This window comes from Sphaeramia orbicularis, chromosome 7, assembly GCF_902148855.1.
Source record: "Sphaeramia orbicularis chromosome 7, fSphaOr1.1, whole genome shotgun sequence".
Lineage (NCBI taxonomy): Eukaryota > Metazoa > Chordata > Actinopteri > Kurtiformes > Apogonidae > Sphaeramia > Sphaeramia orbicularis.
Window position 1 is genome coordinate 10,158,044 of NC_043963.1, and position 27,648 is coordinate 10,185,691.

General features: G+C 33.5%; 2 protein-coding genes across 2 annotated transcripts; one reads left to right on the forward strand and one right to left on the reverse strand.

Annotated features, from left to right (window-relative positions):
- Nucleotides 1-345: 345 nt before the first annotated feature.
- Nucleotides 346-12,213, reverse strand: LOC115423227 (chymotrypsin-like elastase family member 2A). The gene is made up of 8 exons (XM_030140005.1): nt 11,635-12,213; nt 10,477-10,565; nt 10,267-10,364; nt 8,387-8,509; nt 6,552-6,688; nt 4,540-4,685; nt 2,844-2,996; nt 346-369 (listed from the first exon to the last, which is right to left on the reverse strand). Exons 1-8 carry the CDS (start codon nt 11,669-11,671, stop codon nt 352-354), a joined length of 801 nt encoding a protein of 266 aa, XP_029995865.1. The 5' UTR covers nt 11,672-12,213; the 3' UTR covers nt 346-351.
- Nucleotides 12,214-13,326: 1,113 nt separating this feature from the next.
- LOC115422048 (chymotrypsin-C-like) lies at nt 13,327-25,315 on the forward strand. Its single transcript, XM_030138092.1, has 8 exons — nt 13,327-13,363; nt 16,294-16,382; nt 18,798-18,895; nt 19,609-19,731; nt 20,589-20,725; nt 22,490-22,635; nt 24,995-25,147; nt 25,298-25,315. The coding sequence occupies exons 1-8, from the start codon at nt 13,327-13,329 to the stop codon at nt 25,313-25,315; spliced, it is 801 nt and encodes a 266-aa protein (XP_029993952.1).
- Nucleotides 25,316-27,648: the final 2,333 nt, after the last annotated feature.

Consider the following 27,648-nt stretch of genomic DNA (forward strand, 5'->3'; position numbering starts at 1 on the left):
GTGTGTGAGTATAGGTAATTTCATACTGTAATAAAAATCATTGAAATAAGCATCATTTATTATCTGTAGGGTTAATTTCATTTACATTGACGGCTAAACGCTAAATAATAATAATAACTTTTATTAGAGGTTCTGAGTTGGACACCATGTATCGGGAAAGTTCGAGCAAATACAGGATTCTTAAAGTGTGAATCAATCTTAATTTTATTTTTCCGTTAATATAATTTGGCCAACAAGGTACTCCAGTCATCCATCCAACAGATCAGTGTTTAAAAAAACACACACAGGACTCTGCAGTAGCAACTAAATGCTTTATTAGGTGTTCAACAACGACACAAACTAATCCACGTCTTAGTTGGTGGTCATCACCTGAAAAAAGCAAAAAGAGATCATTTTATTTCTATAAAGCCTAAGGACATGTATTCTACTAATAACAACATTTATACTCTGTATAATTCTACACTAAGACAGTTATTGTGGTGTTTAATAATATGTAGAGTTTCTTGTCATTCAGTCACACAAATACACAAAAATGCTAAATAAATACCAGTAAAATCAGAGTAAAACACTATCTGGAAACTAAACACCAACTAAAAGCCTTATTATGAGTATAGACTAAAGCCTGTAGAGCAAAAAGAGATTATTTTATTTCTAAGGACATGTATTCTACTAATAAAAGCATTTATGTTCTGTGTAATTTGATGCAAAGACAGTTATTGTGGTATTTAATAATGTGTAAAATCAGAGTAAAACACTATCTGGAAACTGAACACTAACTAAAAGCCTTATTACATATATAAACTAAAGGTTGTTAACCCTCCGGTATCCCATCCAGCAAGGCCCTTACTAAGCACCAAGTGTGCCTTTTTAGCACATTTGTGGAATAATGTCAAAAAAAATGTTCATACAGTTTGTTTTTAATTCTTTTAGACTTTTTTCTATTTCATCAACTTGAGCCATAAATAAAAATACCAAATACTCAATAATTGTCACATTTTTTAACCCTTTAAATGCCGTGTTCGTAATGTAAACAAACCATTTTTTTGGAGGCAAAAAACACAAAAAATAAATTTTTTTCAATATACTACATAAAAAGTGGATCACATATTATTTGATTTTTTCATCCTGGCATATGTCAATGATTAACTCCAACACTGGTTAATTTGCATATTATTTTTGGCGCTAGGTCAAATGTTCAAAAATACTAGCATCTATCACCAAGTGTGCCAAAATGGCACACCTATAAATCAAACTATTAAATATTATATATTGGTTTATTTTTCTGCTCTAATTTGATTTTATTTTTGTAAATGAAGGTCAGCCCTAATCATACAGATCAAATGGAAGAAACAGTGCGTTTTAGGCACACTTGAGAGACAGATGCTAGTCTGGTAATTTTCTTTTGTTTACAATGTGCACATTTTAGTTGGTGGACGGAATTTTAAAGATCATGCAAAAATGAACAACTTTTGAATTCTAACCTTATTTAAATTGTGAAAAATAATATGAAGTTTTTTAACACGAAGTGCCAAGTGTACCAAAAAGGCGCACCCGGATACCGGAGGGTTAAGCAAAAAGAGATATTTTATTTCTATAGTTATCTACTAATAACAAAATTTATGTTCTGTATAATTCTATACAAAGACAATTATTGTGGTGTTTAATAATGTGAATAGTTTCTTGTCATTCAGTCACAGAAATACACAAAAATGCTGAATAAATAAAACACTATCTGGAAACTAAACACTAACTTATTATGAGCATAAACTAAAGGCTGTCCATCAGTTTTCTGTTCTTTATTGTCGAAGAAGCCATGAGTGAATTTTTTTCCAGAAAATATAGACGTAGGTTTGACATAAAATGTGCTTTAATCCTGTAACACCAAATGTATCATATTTGATACATGAGTTTCGAAGCCCTCTACATGATCACTATGATATTTTTGTTCTTGAAAACCTGATGTATACAATTAGTAGGGGTGTGCCAAAAAATCAATTCATACAAAAATTGCGATTCTCATTTACTACAATTCAGAATCGATTTAAAATGTCCCAAAATCGATTTTAAAAAACAAAACAAATCCACTGGCAGTCTCACACCATTTGCGCGATTAGCGGCAAGCACAATTAGCGGTTAGGCTTAGCAATATGCGGCTAGCGCAATTAGTGGTTAGGGTTAGCAATTAGCGCGATTAGCGGCTAGGGTTGGGTTTAGGGCTGGCGATTAGCAGCTAGCACAATTAGCGGTTAGGGTTAGTGATTAGCAGCTAGACTGGAGTAGATCATGAGGATCCTTTGCCCACCTATAGATTGAAGCAGAAATCATTATGAATCAAATCGTTTTGAATCAAAAATTGTTTCGAATCGAAAATTGATGTTGAATTTAATCGTAGCCCAAAAAATCAGAATCGAATTGTGAGACAGTAAATGATTCCCACCCCTAACAATTAGATACACGCAATACACAGATAATCCACCAGGGGGAGGAACTCTTTCACCAGAGGCCTTTCCAGTGACACTACAAGACTGTCATTAATGAGGAAGGAGGAAGAACTGTGAGCATTTTGAAAAGGAATTACCAATTTGTTAGACAGGTTTGTGTTATATTATTTTTTTAGTTGGTTCAAAAATAATAATATTTGAGCATTGAGACCCGATGTATCAAATATGATACGAAATTGGAACTCATAGATGGAAATTGATATTTGAAAAAACATTTTTTTGGGCTGTTCAGAAGGACCAATAAAGGCTCCAGTTTCAAAGAACTGGAATTTTCTGTCAGTGATTTAATGGTTCAGGCTTTACAGGCTTAACCAGAAGGATGTGGTGTCGTGTTGCTCTTACGTTGTTGATCCAGGACATGTAGGCGCTGACCCTGGTGAAGACGGAGGGCTTCTTGGGGTAGTTGCAGCCCATGCTGGAGCCGAAGCTCACCACACCGACCACGTCCCAGGAGCCATCGGAGGTCTGGCAGTTCAGGGGGCCACCAGAGTCTCCCTGAACAGGAACCAGGACAGATGGGATGTGAAGGAGGAGGACGGGTAGGAAAATCATCAGGAATTTTATGGAACAGAATGAAACAAAATATTAAACGGTGTGAAAGCGTTACAAAATTTAAACCTTTCATGCATACTGGTCACTACAGTGGACAGTTATTCTACAGCTGTTCTCTTGTGTATTCATGGATTTTGTTGTTTTGTTTTTTTACGCATATCTTTATTAAAGTTTTAAGACATTACATATCTTTTCTGACATGAATTGGTAACATTGTGTAGATCTCCCCTGAGTGTAATAGTTATAGTTTTCATGCAATTCATCAGTAAATACATGTTTCTTCGCTTCAAAAATGAAACACATGATGCCCAGCTGAGTGGACATTTTTGCAACTTCATGAAAAATAGGTTCATAAGCATTTTTTAAATTATTATTATTACTATTTTTTAAAATGTATTTTTTAACTTGTTTTTTTTTTTTTTTTCATTTATTTATTTTATTTATTTTTCAGGAGAAAATTTTCTATCGCATTGTTTTTTTCATGCCTAAAGAGGAATAAAAACGCTCAGAAACAAATCCTTGATTAAGGTTCTCATAATTCGTCCATGAAAGGGTTAAGAAGATGCATAAAAACCTTATTTTCCACAGATATAGTAACAACAAACAAGACTACAACAGTAATAGTTACTGATGGTATGTTTTAATTTGTTCTCTTTTTCAGTAATTTAATAACTGACCTATTCTTTTAATGGACTGTATACATTAGCTCATGGGTGCCAAACATACGGCCCGTGGTCCAAAACCAGCCCACCAAATGGTCCAGTCCAGTCCAGTCCAGTCCATGGGATGAATTTGTAAAATTTAAAAAATTACACTGAAGATATTAACAGTCAGGGATGTTACAGACCAATATGATCTGAAATGGGTCAGACCAGTAAGATAATAACATAATAATGACAACTCCCAATATGTTGTCTTTGTTTTAGTGTAAAAAAAAAATTACATTAAAATATTTACATTTACACACTATTCCTTCACAATAAATGTGACTAACCCTGTATTCTTGCTCTGAGAATCCATTCCAGTAATATTGTATCCCCTGAAATACCTCTGTTGGACTTAATTTGTTAAATGGAAATGAAAATAAAAATTTGAAAGGAAAAAAAAAAACAAAAATGTGAATAACCTGAACAAATACGAACCACCTTCGTAATCTATGTGATGTTTTACTATGTAGGTCGTTTGTCCAAAACAAGAGGGAAATTAGCTTCTCTGCTAAATCTGATGCATGCATCTTGTTCTTTGCAATTAATGCCAATACACACTGTCCTATAACTAAATAAATACATACAAATATAAATACCTGAAATGTATGTAAGTACAATTTTAACAATATTCTGCCTGTTCATAAATGGTTTATGTCTTTGTGCATCCACTGTGATCTGCATAAATATTATTTTTTCACCTTCATATTTTATTCCTACTTATGTTCTAAATAAAGTTTATCATTATCACGATCAGATCCTGTCAGATGTGTGTGACTCACGTTGCAGCTGGCCAGCTGTCCATCACCTCCGGCACAGACCATGCTGTTGGTGACCAGGCTGCCCCACCAGTCGGGTCTGCTGCAGGTGGAGTGGCCGACCACGGGGAGGAGGGCCTGCTGCAGGATGTCAGCGATGGGACCTCCAGCTACACAACACAATATTTACAATCAGGGATGTGAGAACGCGTTATTTAACATACGAACGGCAAAGCTGATACAGATGCTCTTCATTTGTACATAATTTTAACATCTAGAAATCTGTTTAACCCATAAAGAGCAAATGAATTTTTCTCTATTTTGACCTTTCTTAACTGATTTATCACCATTTAGTTTTTTTTTTTTTTTTTAAATAATATTATCCTCTGGATTTAGCATTTTTTGGTGTAAATCACGTATTTTCCTATATTTAGTTCAAAGATCATGTAAATGTTCATGAAAACTCAGAGATTAATTATATCAAACAGAGAAAAATGAAGAAATAGTTATTTTTTTCAGCAAAGACATTGCTAACTGAATGTAAAACCAAGTGTGTCCATCCACTGTCATTGATCAAACTCCATGGGTTTTACTGGTGAATCAATGTTATAGAAGATGACAGTGTTTCCATGGTAACTACAGAGCATCTAAACGTCCAAATGGGTCATATCTGGTGACAATGAAAAGATGACAAATTGTATTTCCCCTAAATTATTTACATGTAATTGATAGGATTATAAGTTAAAAAGTTATTTAACATGTTAGATCAGTAGATGCTTCTTATTCTTAGCGGCTGTTTAGGTCTTTGGGGGCTAAACTTTAAAAGCAAGAGCTCAAAAATCCAAACAGAATCAAAAACAATATTGAAAATGGGCTTAGTGATCTAAAAAATTAATAGGAATCGTCATCTCAGTTAATACAGAGCAGTGTGTATTCTAAACTGAAATGGAAAATTTAAAGAAAATACATATTCATACATACGTCCAGGGTGCGATTTGTCAAAAAATCAGAGGGGGGGGTGTAGCAGTTATATATGTGGGGGTACGTAACTAATGCAGGCGTGAAGCGAAAGTGAAACTTTACATACTTTCAATGTCCAACTCCCAGGTTCTATTCCTCTATTATACAGTGGATCTTACACGAAATTTTCAGTTTCCAACCTGTATCCACTGGACACAAAAATGCTGGCCCCCATGAATTTGTCACGTTTACCCCCCCCCCCCCCCCCCCCCCTTTACGGCACCCCAGTGCATGGGGATGTTTGCGAATTCTGAGACTGCCGACGGTTAGGTTCAGGTGAACGTTCGAGCCAGTTAGGGATGTAATGATATAAAAATTTCATATCACAGTTATTGTGACCAAAATTACCACAGTTACCATTATTATCACGGTATTGTTGAAATTGTGCTCAAAATGTTCAAAAAGTACTTATACACACACTGAAATAATTTAACCAAGTTGTATATTGAAAAGAAAAAAAAAACAAATAAAATACTAGGCACAATGTATTTTCTGTTGGTAGAAACATTCAAATATTAACACATAAACATCAAATATACAAATGTGCATTAAAGATGGAACCTTATGGCCAATGTTTGACCATTTTCCAGATCAAGTTTAAGTTGTTTTAGTTTCTTATTCATAGACAGACATTGCAAACTGGCATGCGCACCTGGAATGCTGCTGCTTATCCAGGAAATGAGCAGTACTGTGAGTTTTCAAAGTGCGGCAGTCAAACACGGTTATCATGATAATTAGAATTTAAACGGTAATACTAACCATCTGGAATTTTATCGCGGTTTATCGTTATACCAGTAATCGTTACATCCCTAGTGCCAGTAATGTAGGATATAGGTGTGAGAAAACTGTCACAACCTGTCAGTTATTTACATTGGTTGGTCCCCCCCCGAGGATGAAATTCATTGAGCAGAAGTAGGGATGTAAAAACCAGAGGGGGCAGTTGATCCCCCCCAGCCCCCACAACAAATTGCACCCTGTAGATATATATAATATGAAGGTCTCCATAGAGAACTTACTCCAGAGGCGTCCCCATCCAGTGACGTAGCAGGGAGAGTCGTGAGGCAGGACCTGACCAGAGGGTGGGAGGCAGGCAGGCATGATGGTGTTGGACAGTTTAACGGGGGTGGAGAGCTTGATCAGAGCGATGTCGTTGCTGGAGAAAAAAAAAGGACCACTTTTACAAACACTGTGTCGAATACTCACAGAAATATAGTTTAAATGTGGAAGTATTCTAACCCTTTCATGCACCAATTATGAGAACCTTAATCAAAATTTTTTCCTGAGTGTTTTTATTCCTCTTTAGGCATGAAAAAAACAATGCAATTGAAAATTTACTTCTGAAAAATAAATTAAATAAATAAATAAAAATTATTAAAAAAAAAAAAAAACATACAAAAAAATAATAATGAAAAAAAAAAAAATTCTTATGAACCTATTTTTCATAAAGTTGCGAAAAAGTCCACTCAGCTGGACACCACACATTTAATTTTTGACACACAGAAACATGTATTTACTGATAAACTGTGTGAAAACTATGGAGAGGGCTTGTGATTCTGGGGGTTTATGCTCAGGAGAGATCTACATAATGTTACCAATTCATGTCAGAAAAGATATGTAGTGTCTTAAAACTTTAATAAAGATATGTGTAAAAAAAAACAAAAAACAAAAAACAAGAAGAACAACAAAATCCATGAATATACAAGAGAACAGCTGTAGAAGAGCTGTCCACTGGAGTGACCACTGTGCATGAAAGGGTTAAAGGTCATTACATAAGATAAAGAAATGACTTTGAGGAACTAAAAAAAGAGAAAATTACGATAAAAATGCTGCATTTATGGTGTTTATTGCGTTAACCTGGGCACTGTAAACTAAAAAGAAATATGATCCTAAATCCATATATATACTAGGCTACAGGTCACTGCACGTCTGATGACCTGACCTATACTAATACAGCTGCATGTTTGAGTGGATATAGTGATGGTTTTCAGCTTTAATTTTCATTAATATAATGTTAAAACAGCAGCTTGGATTAAATTACACCTTGCACTGAACAGACTTTGGATCTGGTCAATATCACTTATTTGCACACATTATTATTATTATCATTACCTCCGCCAAGGAGGTTATGTTTTTGCCAGGGTTTGTTTGTTTGTTTGTTTGTTTGTCTGTCCGTTAGTGTGCAACATAACTCAAAAAGTTATGGACAGATTTGGATGAAATTTTCAGGGTTTGTTGGAAATGGGATAAGGAAGAAATTATTAAATTTTGGTGGTGATCGGGGGTGGGGGGGCCCACGGGGGGGGCCACTGATCAGCCTTGGCGGAGGTCTGCGCTCTCCGAGTGCGTCTAGTTGCTATTTTTATCTAAGTCAAAGTTTAACTTATTTATACATATTTTTATTATCACTGTCTATCAATCCATCCATCCATCAGCTGTCTGTCTATCCATCTGTCCATCTATCTGTCTGTCCATTATTATTATTATTATTAGTAGTAGTAGTAGTAGTAGTAGTAGTAGTAGTATTAGTCTGGCTGAGTCTATTCTTAACATGGCTTATTAGGTTTATGGTTACAATCTTAATTGTTATTTTTATCTAAGTCAAAGTTTAACTTTAGACAAATTTTTATTATCACTGTCTATAAATCCATCCATCCATCAGCTGTCTATCCATCTGTCCATCTGTCTGTCCATTATGATTATTATGATTTTATTTATTTATTTATTTACTATTGGTTTAAACATGTTAAATTAGATCTGTGATAAAAATGTCACAGCAAATATTATAAATATCAATACAGAAGAACAGCATGGAGTCAGATGTAGTAGACGAGGGGAAATGACTGAAACCCACCGGATTCTGTAGGAGTCCCAGTTGGGATGGACGACAATCTTGGCGGGGCTGATGGCGATGGAGCCGGCCTCGTTGTCGGTTTCCAGGCTGTGCTTTCCCAGGTAGACTCTGTAGGTGCGGCTGCTGCTTGGACAGAGAGGAAACACAAAGAAGAGCGAAGAGTTATTTGGAAAAACTGTATTAGAATAACTAATGATACTATTACAGTACATCTAAGACAGGGGTGTCAGCCATACGGCCAAATTTGTAAAATAAAAATTTACAGTGAAGATATTAACAGTCAAGGGTGTTAGTTCAGGGGTCACACACAGACCAATTCCATCTCATGTGGGTCAGATCAGTAAAATACTATCATAAGAAACTATAAATAACCATAATTCCAATTTTTTTTTTACCTTGGTTTTAGTGTTAAGAAAGTAAAATTACATGAAAAAGTTAACATTTACACACTATTCTTTCACAAAAAATGTGAGTAACCTGAACAAATATGAACATCCTGAAATGTCTTAAGAGAAATAAGTGTAATTTTAACAATATTCTGCCTGTTATTAAATATTTTGTGTATTTGTAGATCCACTGTGATCTGTAAGTGGTAATGCACATGTGTAATTATTAAACTGAGGCAGAATATTATTAAAATTGCACAGATTTTTCATAAGAAATTTGAGGTTGTTCATGTTATTCTAATTTTTTTAAAGGATACTTTATAGATACAAACATTTTCAACTGTAATTCTCATTTTCACTGTTATTATGCTTGAATTAAGCAAAACAAAAACCAATTCAATCTCAAGTGGGTCATATGAGTAAAATACTATCATAATAACCCATAAATAATGACAACTCCAAATTTGTGTCTTGGTTTTAGTGTTAAAAAAGTCAAATTACATAAAAATGTTCACATTTATAAACTATCCTTTCACAAAAAATGTGAATAACCTGAACAAATATGAACAACATGAAATGAGACATGAGATGATATCGTCATCTAACTCCTCATTGGTTGCCATAACAACAACCTCCCTCCTCTTGCCATAAAACATCCTTGTGCACTGGAAAAAAATCTAAATCTTACAAAGTGTATTTTTCTCATTTCTAGTCCAAATATCTCATCACACTTAAAATAAGACGATCACCTAAAGAGTAACTTTTCAGTGAGATGATTTTCACTTGTTCCATTGGCAGAATTTTTTGCTTAATTCAAGATTTTTTGCTTAATTCAAGCAAAAAAAACTGCCAATGGAACTAGTGAAAATTATCTTGGTAAGATTTCCTGAAATAAGATTTTCCAGATCTATTGTCTAAAAATAAGTTCTTATATCTCGCTGAAAAGTTCCTCTTTAGGTGATTATTTCTTATTTTAAGTGTGATGAGATATTTGGACTAGAAATGAGAAAAATACACTTGGTAAGATTTAGATTTTTTGCAGTGTGGAAGGGGCCCTAAAGTGGCTCATTTGCATTAAAGAGTAACTTTTCAGTGAGATATAAGAACTTATTTTTAGACATCTAGAAATTGTTTTAGAAATCTTGAAAATCTTATTTCAAGAAATCTTACCAAGATAATTTTCACTTGTTCCATTGGCAGATTTTTTGCTTGAATTAAGCAAAAAAAATAATAAAATCTTGAATTAAACAAGAAAATTCTGAATTAAGCAAAAAAAAATTCTGCCAGTGGAACAAGTGAAGATTATCTTGGTAAGATTGCTTGAAATTAGATTTTCAAGATCTATTCTCTAAAATAAGTTCTTATATCTCACAAAAAAGTTACTGATTATGTCTTATTTTAAGTATGATGAGATATTTGGACTAGAAATGAGAAAAGTACACTTGGTAAGATTTAGATGTCTGCAGTGTTCATGTTTCTTCTTAGTGGACGTACCCGATGCAGTGAGCAGCGGTCAGAACCCACTGGTCGGAGATCAGAGTTCCACCACAGGTGTGGTAGAACCTGCTGCCGCTCTTGTACTGCAGAGACACCTGAGGACGACAAACAGCAGTAGAACAGGAATGTTTGAGCAAATGGGGAAAAGGACAAGACACTCGGAATCGGAAGTATCTGTAGGCTTAGGGTTTTTTTTTTTTTTTTTACCTGCCAGGGCCAGCTGTGCTCACGGACGTCATCTCCACCGACCACCCTGGTCAGCACAGGGGGGTAGGTGGGCAGACCACAGCCGTAGGCTGAGAGACAACAATACATGGTCATTACAAATCACAATCAGAACACTTCATTAATCCCAGGGGAAACTATTGTGTTACAGTTGTTCCATGTAAGTATAATAGAAATAGCATGGAAAAAATGATCAATAATATGGAAAAAAAAAAAAAAAAAAAAGGAAAAAAAAGTATATCCTCCTGAGACCCAGGAAGGTAAAAGTTTTAGCTGTTTTACTTTAAATAATTGCCTTGATTAGAAACAACGTGGTACAACAGTTTCCCAGATACATTTTTTCTTTTTTTCTTTTTTTAAAGGGATGTCCTCTGCTTGAGACGTTTTCTTTTCTTTTTTTTTTTTTAAGTAAAATTATGAAACTCATGTCCACTAAAGAGGACAAAACTGCATTTCTGGGTCTCAGGAGGATATATAAATATATATATGTAATTTCCTAGTTTGGGATAAATAAAGTACATCTATCTATATATACAAATATTAAATAAATAAATAAATAAATAAGCCTCTTAACCAGGTCGTTATTGGAAATGAAAATCAGTTCTCAACTAACTTACCTGGTTAATAAAGGTTTAATTAAGAAAAAAAAACACACACAAACATATAGATATATAAAGCTCTAAAAATACACACACATATATACCTCTAAATATATATGCATACCAAATATATACATGAAAACATTGTTAAATACAATTACAACAACATGTACTAGACAAATATTATTAATATTAGTAAAAGGCATGTAGATAATTTAACAAAAAATAAAAATAAATGTCTCCTACAAACCGATTACACTTAATATATTGCATTTTAACAGTATTTTAATTGCATTTTAAATTGTATTTTAAGCTGTATTTTAATTGTCTTGCACTGTAAAGCACTTTGCGTCTCCCTGTAAGTGACAAGTGCTCTATAAATAAAATGTACTTACTTACTAACATCCATAATAATGTTAAAAAATAAAATGCTCTCACTTCATAAGGGTAAATATTTCAGTCACTGACTTTTAAAACCTCTACATCCTCTCAGACTTCTCCACTGTGGACTGTTTCTGTGCAGAACAGTGTCAGATCTTACCACCAGCAACAAACAAAGCCAAGATCACAAACTTCATAGTGACGGTCTTCAGCAGAGGGTCAGTCCTGTTCGTTGGTCCTTTTATAGTCCACTTGTACCTGCTCTCACACGGTTGCTTAACATTTCCATAACTCAGCCAGGAGAGGAAAAAGAGGAACGAATCAACCTTGGAGATAAGTCTAGCTGAGTAAACCTGTGTGTGAAGCTCCCAGGTGTGTCAGTGTGACCCAGGATGGTCTTCTAATGCACAAATAACACATACTGAAGGTTTTTTGGCTTTGTATTTATGACTAATCTGCATTTCATTAGTCTGATAGCATAATTACTAAGTCAGATTTTTGGCCAAATTATGATATCTGATATGTTATAGTAGATATTCATGATATATGACATCTGATGAATATGATATCTGCATCACTTTACTGTCATCGCTGGCTATGACCTGAAAAAATAGGACTTGGGCAGTTATGGTATGAGGATAAGACTTTGAATTTAATGCCTGTTTGTTTACTTTTTAATAAATTAAAATGTACACAGCTCAAGTATTTTTTATTTGAATGAATCCTTCATACTGTCATTCTATTTTTTGTATTGATTTCCAATAACTTTCTCTATATTTAACATTTCCTGAGTGATTCTGTTCTATTCTATTCTATTCTATTCTATTCTATTCTATTCTATTCTACTGAAGTCTGTTCTATTCTGCTTTATTCTATTCTATACTATTCTATTTGGTTCTATCCTGCTTTATTCTATTCTATTCTATTCTATTCTATTCTATTCTATTCTATTCTATTCTATTCTATTCTATCCGGCTTTATTCTATTCTATTCTATTCTATTCTATTCTATTCTATTCTACTGAAGTCTAATCTATTCTATTCTATTCTATTGAAGTCTGTTCTGTTCTATTCTATTCTATTCTATTCTGCATTATTCTATCCTATTGTAGTCTGTTCTATTCTATTCTATTCTATTCTATTCTATTCTATTCTATTCTGCATTATTCTATCCTATTGAAGTCTGTTCTATTCTATTCTATTCTATTCTATTCTATTCTGCTTTATTCTATTCTATTCTATTCTATTCTATTCTATTCTATTCTATTCTATTCTATTCTGCTTTATTCTATTCTATTCTGCATTATTCTATTCTATTCTATTCTATTCTGCATTATTCTATCCTATTGAAGTCTGTTCTATTCTATTCTATTCTATTCTATTCTATTCTATTCTATTGAAGTCTCTTCTATTCTCTTCTCTTCTATTCTCTTCTATTCTATTCTATTCTATTCTATTCTCATAATAACATGTAAAACACAATAGTTTCTTTATAAAAAAAGAATATATTAATTCATAATTAACGGATCGTTTTTGATCTTTTATTACCGTGTGCTTTGTTCAACTGCTTTTCCTCATAAATCGGACTTGTTTATGGAGGAGACGTGGTCAGGGTGTTTGTGTTCCGTCCACCGCCTGATGATAAAGCGTAGGTCTGAACGCCCTTCGACCTTGGCCTCATATTCCTGCTAGTTTTGGCCAGTTCCGATGTCCACTCCGCTCCACCCTAACGTCAGGTTTGTCCAGGGGCCAACTTTCCCAAGAATTAAACCTGTTCCTGTGGGTTGCATAACATCACAGCACAGGTATAAAAGCATCACACTACATTCTGAAATTGTGGAGATAAAGTCACAATGAAGTTTCTGGTGCTCGCTCTCTTTGTTGCCGGAGGTAAGTTTGTTTCTGTTGCTGCAGATCAGTGTTTTTATTTGAACCCATAAAGACCCAAACATCCACCAACGACCAAAACCATCTACTGATCTAAAGCAGGGCTCTCAAACTCATTTTCTTTCAGGGGCCACATTCAGCCCCATTTGATCTCCAGCGGGCCGGACCAGTAAAATAATAACATAATAACCTATAATTAATGACAACTCCAAATTTCTGTCTTTGTTTTAGTGTAAAGATTTAAAAAAAAAAACATTAAATTATGAAAATACTTACTTTTATAAACTATCCAAACAAAAAAGATGTGAATAACCTGAAAAAAAAAGAAATTTCTTAAGAAAAATAAGTGCAAATTTAACAATATTATTCCTCAACTTATCATTTATACATGTGCATTATAAAAAAAAACACATTAAATTATGAAAATACTTACTTTTATAAACTATCCAATCAAAAAAGATGTGAATAACCTAAAAAAAAAAAGAAATTTCTTAAGAAAAATAAGTGCAAATTTAACAATATTATTCCTCAACTTATCATTTATACACGTGCATTATAAATCGGATCTACAAAGACACTAAACACTGAGGAACAGGCAGAAAAGTGTTAAAATTGTGCTTAATTTTCTTTAGACATTCAGGTTTTTCATATTTGTTCAGGTTATTCACATTTTATTGTTACATCGTTTGTAAATGTAAATATTTTCATAATTTAATTTTAGTTTTTGCACTAAAACAAAGAAACAAATGTTAAGTTGTTAACTCAAGATTTTTTTTGCTTAATTCAAGATTTTTTGCTAAATTTAAGACTTTTTTTGCTTAACTGAAGATTTTTTTGGCTTAATTGAAGATTTTTACCTCCGCCAAGGAGGTTATGTTTTTGCCAGGGTTTGTTTGTTTGTTTGTTTGTTTGTTTGTCTGTCCGTTAGTGTGCAACTTAACTCAAAAAGTTATGGACAGATTTGGATGAAATTTTCAGGGTTTGTTGGAAATGGGATAAGGAAGAAATTATTAAATTTTGGTGGTGATCGGGGGTGGGGGGGGCCCACGGGGGGGGCCACTGATCAGCCTTGGCGGAGGTCTGCGCTCTCCGAGTGCTTCTAGTTTTTTTTACTTAATTCAAGATTTTTTTTTTGCTTAATTCAACATTTTTTCCTTAATTCAAGCTTTTTTTTTTTTTTTGCTTAATTCAATTCAAGACTGTGGAATTTTTGACTTTGCAAAAAACATCCCACGGGCCAGATTAGAACCTTTGGCGGGCCGCATTTGGCCCCCGGGCCGCATGTTTGAGACTCCTGATCAAAACTGTTAAATACCTGTTGATCCACTAATCCTGTCAATACTTGTAAATAATTGGTGTAAAAAACAGTTTGTCATCTTTTCATGGTAATCAGATATGACCTATTTGGACGTTCAGAGGCTCCGTGGTTACCATGGAAACACGGTCATCTTCTACAACATTGATGACATCAATGACAGTGGATGGAGAGGCTTGGTTTATATTTAGTTAATGATATATTTTAATGAAAAAGTCTCTTTTTCTTCATTTTTTTCTGTTTTTTTCAAAATATGATATTCTTCAGCTTTACTTTCCTGAAGTAAATGTGACTTTTTCAACAGAATACATCATTAACTGACTGTAAAAACAACCTGTACAACCACTGTCATTAGTCATATTCCATGGTTTTTATCAGTAAATCATCATTGAAAATGGCTCATATCTGATGACAATGAAAAGATGAGAAACTGTATTTTAACTGAATTATTTACATGAATTGACAGGATTAAGGTTTCACCAGTGAAACCCATGGAGTCTGATAAATGACAGTGGATGGAGATGCTTGGTTTATGTTCAGTTAATGATAAGTTTTACTGAAAAAGACACTTTTTCTTCATTTTCTTCAGTTTTATTTTTTTTTTAAATATAATATCCCTCAACTTTAACCTGAGTTTCTGTGAACATCAACATGATCAGTAAATTCAGTATAAGAAAATACATGATTTTTCTCTATATTTACCATTTCCTGAGCGATTTAATAATGCATTTTTTTTTGCATGTTTGTTTACATCTTAATAAATTAAATGTACACAGATTAAGTATTTTTTATTTGAATGAATCCTTCCTAGTGTCATTCTATTTTTTGTCGAGATTTCCAAAAAGTTGATCTACTTTTAACCTTTCTTCAGTAATTTATAGCTATTTATCAGGGTTATCTTCTGCACTTTTCAGTGAAAATCAAGTGTTTTCCTATATTTAATTTACTGATTATGTGCATTGTTTGTAAAAGCTCAGAGTAAATTCAAAGGTTATTATATCAAAACAGAGAAAACTGAAGAAAAAGTGACTGTTTCAACATAATATATCATTAACAGAACATAAAAACAACCTGTACAACCACTGTCATTAGTCATATTCCGAGATTTTTATCAGCGAATCAGTATTGAAAATGGCTCATATCTGATGACAATGAAAAGATGAGAAACTGTATTTTAACTGAATTATTTACATGAATTGACAGGATTAAGGTTTCACCAGTGAAACCCATGGAGTCTGATAAAGGACAGTGGATGGAGATGCTTGGTTTATGTTCAGTTTGTGATAGATTTTACTGAAAAAGACACTTTTTCTTCAGTTTTTTTAACTAATATACCTCAACTTTAACCTGAGCTTTTATGAACATCAACATGATCAGTAAATTAAATATAAGAAAATACACAATTTTTCCACATCAAAACACACAATACAGAGGATGATATAATAATAAATGGTGATAAAGCACTTAAAAAGGTCAAATATAGAAAAAACTAAAAGTAGCTCTGGGTCTTTATGGGTTCAAGTGCATGGACGTCTATATCATGTGTTGTGTTCAGTGGTCATCGGTTTATCTCAGACTCATACATAATGTAAGAGTGTTGTTGTGTGTTTGCCCTTAGCCTACGGCTGTGGTCTGCCCACGTTCCCCCCTGTGGTGACCAGGGTGGTGGGAGGAGAGGACGTCAGGCCTCACAGCTGGCCCTGGCAGGTAAAACATGCTGACGGAGACACTTCAACAGGACACAACCAGGATGGCAGTGGTCCAATACTGATGAATTTAACCCACAAAGACCCAGTGTTACTTCTGTGTCAGCTCCCAAATGGATTTTCCTCTGGATTGAACCTTTTTTAAAAGGGCTCATATTTATCTAAGCCCACTTTTATTAGTCTTTGGTTCATTTATTTGTGTGTTTGGACCCTAATAGTTCATACAGTTTGAATTTGAACGCTCCAGGTGCTGCAAAACTATCTTTATATTCATTTGGGCAAAAATCGAGTGGATTTCTACAACCTGTTTTAATTCCTGCTTAATTTGTTTTGTTTTATAACTAGTTGTTTCACATTTGCACATATAAGGTCAAGACTTCTGACGAACATTTCTCGGAGTACGACATAATTGTTTATCAGCAGCAGCAGTTGTAGTGAAAACTGAAAATATGTCCAAATTCCGAGCCGATTATCTAAAATGTTCAGTTGCTGGTTGAACGGGACAGAGCAGCACAGCCAACAACCTGCACTGGAAAAAAAATCAAAGTCTTACCAAGTGTATTTTTCTCATTTCTAGTCCAAATATCTCATCACACTTAAAATAAGACATAATCACCTAAAGAGTAACTTTTCAGTGAGATAATTTTCACTTGTTCCATTGACAGATTTTTTGGCTTAATTCAAGATTTTTTTTGCTTAATTCAAGCAAAAAAAATCTGCCAATGGAACAAGTGAAAATTAACTTGGTAAGATTTCTTGAATTAAGATTTTCCAGATCTATTGTCTAAAAATAAGTTCTTATATCGCGCTGAAAAGTTACTCTTTAGGTAATGATGTCTTAGTTTAAGTGTGATGAGATGTTTGGACTAGAAATGAGAAAAACTCTTGGAAAGATTTAGATTTTTTGCAGTGTGGAGGGGGGTGGGGCGCGAAGTGACTCATGTGCATTTAAAGGGCCAGCGCTCCAAACCACCTTTCTGGTGTCATTACTCAGAAATAGGGTTGAAGATGGACCTGTGGAGTTGAATGAATGAAGAATTCAGACCCAAGCAGAGCATTTACAGTTTATGCAGACCACAGGGAAATGTTGGAAAATGTGTTTTAAAAAAAAAAGTAAAATATCACTCCTTTAAGTGATTTATCACCATTCATTATAATATTATCCTCTGTATTTTGCTTTTTTTTCTGTGAAAATCCTGTATTTTCCTGTATTTAATTCACTGATCATATAAATGTTAATGGAAGCTCAGATTAAAGTTGAGTTTTATTATGTAAAATAAAAACCCAGTTTGGGATAAATAAAGTACATCTATCTATCTATCTATCTATCTATCTATCTATCTATCTATCTATCTATCTATCTATCTATCTATCTATCTATCTATCTATCTATCTATCTATCTATCTATCTATCTATCTATCTATCTATCTATCTGTCTATCTGTCTATCTATAGGGTGGGGAAGCAAAATTTACAATGAACATTTAGTTGTTTTTTCTCAGCAGGCACTACGTCAATTGTTTTCAAACCAAACATATATTGATGTCATAATCATACCTAACACTATTATCCATACCTTTTCAGAAACTTTTGCCCATATGAGTAATCAGGAAAGCAAACGTCAAAGAGTGTGTGATTTGCTGAATGCACTCGTCACACCGAAGGAGATTTCAAAACTAGTTGGAGTGTCCATAAAGACTGTTTATAATGGAAAGAAGAGAATGACTATGAGCAAAACTATTACGAGAAAGTCTGGAAGTGGAGGAAGCAACAAAAAACGTACCAAAGCTTTTATTAAAGCTCTCAAATCCAAAATCCTAAAGGATCCAACCAAATCCATGAGAAAAATGGCAATTGAACTTGAGGTAGACAACAAGAGCGTTAGAAATGCAGTAAAATAGGATTTGAAGTTAAAATCTTACACAAGAACACCAAAACACTTGTTGACAACAACAAATCCAACTTCAGCAATTTTTGGGAATCATGTTTATGGCCGCCTTCTAGCCCAGATCTAAACCCTCTGGATTCTGCTATTTGGGGCGTTTTAGAACATGCTACCAATAGAACATCACACAGCAATGTCGACTTTCTTAAAGATACTATTAAAGAAGAATGGGAGAAGTTGTCACCTGAATATTTGAGGAACACTTGCGCAAGTTTCAGGAAGCGAGTGAAGGCAGTTATTGAGAAAGAAGGAGGACACATAGAATAAAAACATTTTCTATTATGTACATTTTCTTGTGGCAAATAAATTCTCATGACTTTCAATAAACTAATTGGTCATACACTGTCTTTCAATCCCTGCCTCAAAATATTGTAAATTTTGCTTCCCCACCCTGTATCTATCTATCTATCTATCTGACAGTAAAAGAATAAAACACACATATAAGTGGGTGTTTTTCCTGGTGTGTTTCAGATTTCTCTTCAGTACAACAGACAGGGGGAGTGGAGACACACCTGTGGAGGAACTCTGATCGCTGACCAGTGGGTTCTGACCGCTGCCCACTGCATCAGGTACCAAAGAGGAAACACACACTGAAAACAGACACACTAAACTGGACTGGACTGGACTGAGTATCCATATCAGACAGCATGGATGAGGATGAATACCTGTATCCAGTCTAAACCAACAGGTTAACACTGAAAACTTACGTCCATGAAGGGGAGATTGTTGTGCTGGTGACTGAAGAGGAGGAATATTTGGAGTTAAATTAATAAAACAGTTAAGGCTAACCTGTTTTAAGATCATAACAAATGCCTTAACATTTCGCTGTGCTCTGCTGTTTTCATTTGCTTTGACACCTTGTCTCAGGTCGACAGTTTAATGTGTAGTTAATGTGTTTTTATAATCAGGCCAAGTTCATTAAACTAGTTGTTAAATGTTTAAATAGATTTGATTTTCAGCCACAATATTAAAAGAATATTTTTCAGTATATATTTTCAGTTTAATTTTGTGTGATATTTTTATACAGTCTTTTGTGCACTTAAAGAGTTTGTTGCCAAACTGATTTTCATTGTTCCTGCAACAGTGACAGTAAGGATTTATTGTATTGTATTGTATTGTATTGTATTCTATTCTGTCCTCAACTAGGGTCATTTTTTTATGTTTTAGCTCCCTTATGTTTTGGCTCCTCCTACATCCTCCTCCTCTGTCTCCTACAGATAAAAACCTTCTGTAAAATGTGACTTTTCTGCTTTTTTTTGTTTTGTTTTGTTCCCATGAACAGCAGAGGCAGGGAGTACAGAGTGGCCCTGGGAAAGCACAACCTGAAGGAGACAGAGGAGGGCGCTGTGTTCATGGGCACCGCCAACATCATTGTGCATGAGAAGTGGAATCCCTTGTTCATCCGGTAAAAAACAACAAAAAAACTTTTAGGTGCTAAAAAGAGTTTTTTTTTTTATATTCAATTTTGATATTAACATTTTAAAAAGCTATATATTGGAAGTGTTTAGAGATAAAATCATATTGTAAAGGAGAAAAATGTTGTAATGATGGGAGTAAATGTACTCATCTAATTTGCATATTGTGACGTCACAGGGTGGCGGCCATATTGGATTGCGTAACTTTTAGTAAAATTGAACTTTGAACATATTTACATGGAAGTTTTCTGTGTTTTTTTGGTCATCTTATCTGTAAAATACATTTAAACATTAGTAGAAAATACAATTAAAAGTAAGTTTTAGTAGCTTTTTTTCCAAATATTTTGAGAACAGTAGGTCAAAGATTATATTTTTTATGAATTTTTTAAATCTTTTTTTTTCCCCATTTACTTATAATGGACAAAATTTCAAATGTCTGTAGCAGCAGAACTATTGGTTGAATTCATACCAAATCAGGTTTATAGACTGCCAGTGACCCAGAATAGATGTGATTACATTTTGGGAAAAATAGGTCAAAGTTCATATTTTTAATGAATTTTTAACCCCTCCCCCCATTTACTTATAATGGATGAAATTTCACGTCTGTAAAAAAACATCAATTTTGTTTCACATATATAGAGGCAATTGATATGCTGACATCAGCATACACATAGACATGATGACATCAGCTGGATCGAGGCCAAAATAAGATACAATATGTGCGAGGGGGTGGGGTTTGTTGTGCCTGGAACCACTTGTTCAGTTATGTCGTAATATTGTGGCAGTGGCGTTTAAAGGGTTAACATGTCAGGTACCTAAACCATCTGTGTGTCTGCTCTGGCTCCAGTAATGACATCGCCTTGATCAAGCTGGCTTCCCCCGTCACCTCCTCCGACACCATCATGGCCGCTTGTCTCCCTGACAACGGCGCCGTCCTCCCTCACAACGAGCCCTGTTACGTCACCGGGTGGGGTCGTATTTACAGTGAGTCCTGCTCTTCTGTCCTCACCCTGAAATGCAAAATAGAAGTTGCAGAGAGGCTCTTTTAGTTGAAATATTACAGCTTTAAAACCACACGCAGTTCATCCAAAATGACTTTTTTCTCATTTTTGCTATTTTCCATTTCAGTTTTATTTATTTATTTGTTAGGGACCGTGTACAGACAACATTAGACTCAAAGTAGAGATTCTGTCTGCACCAGATTACTGTTTTATAGTTAAATTCCATCTAAAGTCCCTGTGACAGCAATGAACCAAATAAAATAGTAAAAAGCAAAATTAACTCATTAAGACCCAGTGCTACTTTTGTTGCAGTTCCCAAATAATTTTTTCCTTTATATTTAGCCTTTCTCAAGTGATTTATCACCATTTATTATAATATTATCCTCTGTATTTTGTCTTATTTTCAGTATAAATCATGTATTTTCCTATATTTAATTCAATGATTATGTAGATGTTCATAAAAACTCAGATTAAAGTCAAGGATTATTATATTAAAAACACAAAACTGAAGAAAAAGTGACTTTCCCAGTCAAATCAACTGAAAATATACCAAGTGTCTACATCCACTGTTATTGATCCAACTCCATGGGTTTTACTGGTGAATCAATGTTGTAGAAGATGACAGTGTTTCCACAGTAACTACGGAGCCTCTGAACGTCCAAATGGGTCATATCATACATATACATATACGTATACATATGCATATACATATACATATACATATACATATGCATATACATATACATATACATATGCATATACATATACATGTATGTTATATGTGTACAGAAAACATTGGACTCAAAGTAGAGATTCTCTCTACCAGATTATTCCTTTATAGTTAATTTCCATCTCCAGTCCCTGTGATAGGAATGAACCAAATAAAATGGTAAAAAGTAGAATTAACCCATAAAGACCCAGTGCCATTTTTGTGGCAGTTCCCAAATTATTTTTTCCTCTATATTTAGCCTTTCTTAAGTGATTTATCACCATTTATTATAGTATTATCCTTGTATTTTGCATTTTTAAGTGAAAATTTGATATTTTCCAAATATTTAATTTACTCATAATAATAAGCTCAGAGTAAATTCAAAGTTTATTATATGAGAAACAGAGGAAACTGAAGAAAAAGTGACTTTTCCAGTAAAATATTTCATTAACTAAACATAAACCTAGTGTCTACATCCACTGTTATTGATCCAACTCCATGGGTTTTACTGGTGAATCAATGTTGTAGAAGATGATGGTGTTTCTACGGTAACTACGGAGCCTCTGAGTGTCCAAATGGGTCATATCTGATGACCGTGAAAAGATGAAAAACTGTATTTTACACCAATTATTTCAATGTATTGATAGGTTCAGTGGATCAACAGGTATTAACCATTTTACATTAGTAGATGTTTTTGGTCACCAGTGGATGTTTGGGTCTTTATGGGTTAAAAGGTACCGAAGTAAATTTACAACACTCACATAATACTTAACAACTGCTAATTCATTGCTGATTTTATTACAAAGTGTAAAATAACAGTAGCGATAAATAAACTAACATGACATTTAAAACAATAAAAACAGGAAAGAAAGAAACATCGAGGGATTAAAATGAGATAAAACAAAAAGTAATTAACAAAAAACAGAACTAAAATCCTATAACTGAGAAAAAGTTAAAATTATCTTTCATGTAAAGCCAGTGAAAGCTACTATTACCTGCATTCCCCGACTTAAACCTGGCTTTCCGTCCTGTTTGCAGCTGGAGGTCCCATCGCTGACATCCTCCAACAGGCCCTCCTTCCTGTGGTCGACCACCCCACCTGCAGCAAACCCGACTGGTGGGGTCCTCAGGTCACCGAAAACATGGTGTGTGCAGGTGGAGATGGAGTCGTGTCCGGCTGCAACGTAAGTCTGGAAAACATCAAGACACAATTAGCATTTTGACTGTACAACTGTGGTACACTTACTCCTGGGATACATGTGATGATGTTTTTCACAATTTATAACATATTTATTTCAGCACAGTTTATACACATAACATTCTTAAGTGCAATTTGTGGACAGTATTTATATTTAGATATTTATTATGAGTCACCGAGCTACTGTTTTTTAATTGTTTTTATTATACTTATATACTGCTTACATCTCTGATTTCTATTTTGATTGTATATTTTAATCTTTTATGCTTACCATACCACATAAAATTTATTTATAAAACATTTTAAGAACTTTACAGCTGGCCAAAGTGCCGCACATGAATCACAAAACAAGGAAATAAATAAGTAAAAACACCGACAACACAGGGTGCAAAGCGGGCTAAGAACAAAATGCAACCATCATAAAAACAAAGACAAATTGAAATCTGATAAAAACAGTATGGGAAAGACAAAAAAAAAAATAAATAAAAATATTGACATTTAGTCCTATTAGTCCCATATTTGTTATGTTTATTTGTTGGTTAGATTGGTCAGTTTTTGCTTATTTCTGTTCATTTTGTTGACAACTATGTTTTGGTTTGTTTTTTAAATTTGTGTTAGTTGGGATGTACATTTTCGTCAGTTTTGGCTAATTTTTTTGTCCGTTTTGTTGATTTCTTCATTTCATTGACTATTGACTATTCTTTGTTCTTTGTTATATTTATTTGTTGATTAGTTTGATCAGTTTTTATTAATTTTTGGCAATTTTGTTTGACATTTTGGTCAGTTTTTGCTCATTTTTCGTCAATTTTGTTCATTTCGTTGGATATTTTGTTGATTGTGTTGACTATTGACTTCATTATATTGACTATTCTTTCTTCTTCATTATAATTATTATATTTAATTGTTGGACATTTTGGTCATTTTATTGACTGTTGACTATTCTTTCGTCTTTGTTATATTTATTTGTTGGTTAGTTTGATCAGGTTTTTTTCATTTTTGGTCATTTTGTTTGACATTTTGGTCAGTTTTTGCTCATTCTTTGCCCATTTTGTTGAATATTTTGTTCATTGTGTTGACTATTGACTATTATTTCTTCTTTGTTATATGCGTTATATTTATTTGTTGGTTAGTTTGATCAGTTTTTATTAATTTTTGGTAATTTTGTTTGACATTTTGGTCAGTTTTTGCTCATTTTTCGTCAGTTTTGTTCATTTCGTTATTGACTTCATTTTGTTGACTACTGACTATTCTTTCTTCTTCGTTATAATTGTTAAATTTATTTGTTGGACATTTTGGTCAGTTTTTGTATAGTTTTGGTTATTTTTGGTAATTTTGTTGAATATTTTGGTCAGATTTTGTTTAGTTTTGGTAATTTTGTTGGACATTTTGTTCAGTTTTTGCTCATTTTTAGTCCATTTTGTTTATTGTGTTGACTATTAGGTTCATTTTGTTGACTATCACAGTCCTTTGCATTCACTTTATAATATATCCACCCACTGACATGTCCCATTGGAATAATCAACATGACTACCACTCATTTTGTTGGATATTTTGTTCATTTATTTGCCATTTTCTTCATGTTGCTCACTACTGATTATTCTTTCATATTTATTACATTTGTTATATTTATTTGTTGGTTAGTTTGATCAGTTTTTGATTATTTTTGGTCATTTTGATGTTTTTTTTAAATTCTTTTTTGTTAATTTTGTCCACATTTTGTTCATTTTTTTTTATCCATTTTGCTCATTTTGTTGACTATCTTTTGCATTCTCTTTAGAATATATCCACCCACTGACAGGTCCCACTGGAATACGATCATCAACATTAATACGTCTTAACCTGTCAGTGGTTTTAATGTTATGGCTGATCGGTGTATTACCTCTGTTTATTCACGTTCCCCCATATTTTATTTGTGTGATGTGACATTTATGAATGCATTATTACATTAAACGAGGTCACAAAGGAAATAAAAGATGTTGCTGAAACCCAGTGTCATTTGGACAGTCAGGAATTTTCCAAATGCTGACTCTGCAGAATGACACATCAAATACATATATATATATATTTTTTTTTTATTGCTAAATTGAATAAAAAAGGGAAATAGTTTTTTTTGTTTTGTCTGTAGGAACTGACTGAATGGAAAAATACTTCCTCTTCATAAATGTTATTTTGGACTAAGTTTTAGAGGAAAATCAGAAGCATACCCCATGTTACCACCAGTGTAAACTAAAGGACTGTCTATCTGCGTGGATTTGTAAACACTGCACATTCACAGCGTTTCAAGGACAAGACGTTACTGTCCTGACATCTGGAACGTACACTCTGCTCATTTTTTTCTGTCTCAGGGAGACTCCGGCGGTCCTCTGAACTGCCAGAACACCGACGGCGCCTGGGAGGTTCACGGTATCGTCAGCTTCGGCTCCGGCCTGAGCTGCAACTACCCCAAGAAGCCCACTGTCTTCACCAGCGTCAGCATGTACATGGACTGGATCAGCACCGTAAGAACCCCGGCATTCACAATAAATGAGTTTAAAAGTCATTTAAGTGATAAAAAAAAAAAAAAAAAAAAAAAAAAAAAAACATCAAAGAATGAATTAGTGCATGTTTTACTGTTTTGCACCAATAGTAACTCTGCGTCTCTTCCACAGAAAATGATGACCTATTGAGAAGACAAGACTTCTGTTGGATCAAAGTTCAATAAAACATAAAGTTGAAACCACGTTTTGTGCCTCTGTTTCTAATTTCTACATGACCAAAAGATAAGATACGATACTGTATCGTAAGTTAAGTTAACCCTTTCATGCATACTGGTCACTACAGTGGACAGTTATTCTGCAGCTGTTCTCTTGTATATTCATGGATTTTGTTGTTTTAGTTCCATATCAGCCAACACAGTGGACATTTATGCATCATCCCATACACTGCAATTCATACCATCACCGTAACTTTGCTGTTCTTCATAAATCTGATCTGCAGTAACATGTTTGAGTGCAAAAAAATGCAAATTGTTATTAGATTGTAATTAACAGGATTTTTTTTTCTTCTTTTTTTTGCATATTATTTCAATGAAGTAAGTAATAACCAGTATTACAGTATGTTAAAATGTGAGAAAACATCAAATTAGCAGCATTAAAATGTTTTTATTTTATAGTTTTCACACAGTATATCAGTAAATACATATTTCTTTGCCTTTAAAATTAAACACGTGGTGTCCAGCTGAGTGGACATTTTTGTAACTCCATGAAAAATAGGTTGGTGAAAAAAAAAAATTAAATCACATTTTTTGGATTTTTTTTTTTTTTTGGATTAAGGTTCTGATAAATCATGCATGAAAGGGTTAAGTTAGGCAAAGATTAAATCAGATTAGATACTACAGTTAGTGTAAAATCCTCTGCTCTTGCCATAACAATGCAATATTTATTCAATTTTATTCAAACATACAGTAAATGCACTATTTTTATAGACTTGTTCAAACATATACATACTGTTAATATTGTTAGTACTGTTAACCCTATAAGCGCCAAAATCAGAATATTGCAACAAGCAACGTAACTGAAGGAAACAGACAGCTTTTAGGAATCTTGATATCAAAATTGAATTTAAAATAAATAAATTAATAAAAATCTGGCACCTGAAGGTAACAAAAATATTACGCCTATTCATATTTTGTCTATTTTAATTTTTTTTTAACTAATTTTACTGATCATCAAGGTCAAACATTGATCACATCCAATCAATCTATTTTTATTCTATTCCACTTTTAGTTCTATTCTTATTTTACTTTTTGTAAAACGTATATTCTGTTGTGTTATTTTATTTAAGAGTCTGGTTCGACCAGCTCTAAATGTATAGTGTCATGAGATAACCTTTGTTATGATGTGGTGCTATCTAAATAAAATTTGATCGATTGATTGATTGATTTTACTTTTTAGTTTTTGTATTTTTAGATTCGCTCTATTCCTATTTTCTTACATGTTTGTTTTTTTAATTCACAGCGTTGCATGGGAGTAGCACTCCTAATTTCCCTGCACACAAAATGACAATAAAGGCTATTATGATTAAGATAAGATAAGATAAGATGATTATAAGGTAAGATAAGATAATTAAAAGATAAGATATACTTTATAGAGAGACAGATAAAACATAAAAAATTCCAAAGTGACTAAAAGTGACATAAATAACAATAATAATAAATAAAGTGACACGTATGCATATGAGTGCTATTGACCAGGATGTAATTTTGGACCTTTGACTTTTTTTTTTTTAACCATTCTGTTTTTCTCACTTTATAATGACTCTTTCATATCAGACCACCTCTAAATACTATCAGGAAGTAAATTATTTTGTGTTTTATACATTATCGATGCAGAGAAACTTTAATGCATGTAATTAAATATGGACAAAAATATTGGGACACACAGGAAATATTGATGTTTTTATCTCAAATCATCATGAACAGAACATTTTACAGCTGTAGCCATGATGGATAGTTTATAAACATCAGTATTTCCTTAAAGTTTAATGGTAGACTTTTCTTCCTAAGTGAGATATGAAGAAAGTACATGGTTAGTTGTGGTAGAAAATTATTATTTACAGTCATACAGGTATATGAAAAATATATAAAAATGAGAGAAACTTTGTAAAAGCCATCTTTGAGGCATTTTGGAAGAAAAGATAACAATTTAACCAATGCAATGATATTTATCCCAATATAAAACTGTATTATGATATTTGTCACTATTGTTTTGTATCCCAGACCCCTGTTAGAAAAGAAACACCTGAATTCAACGTGTCCACATACTTTTGTCCATATAGTGAATAGCATTGAATTGGTTGATGCATAATAATTTAGATTAATGTTGTTTTTTTTGTGTTTTTATGTATAAACTATGTACATTGTGTATTACAGACTGAATGGAACCCATGATGGGAAACGTCCGTCCTTGACCACGTGCCATGTTTGTCCTCAGCGCTGAACCTTGTTTGACTTTCTACAGTT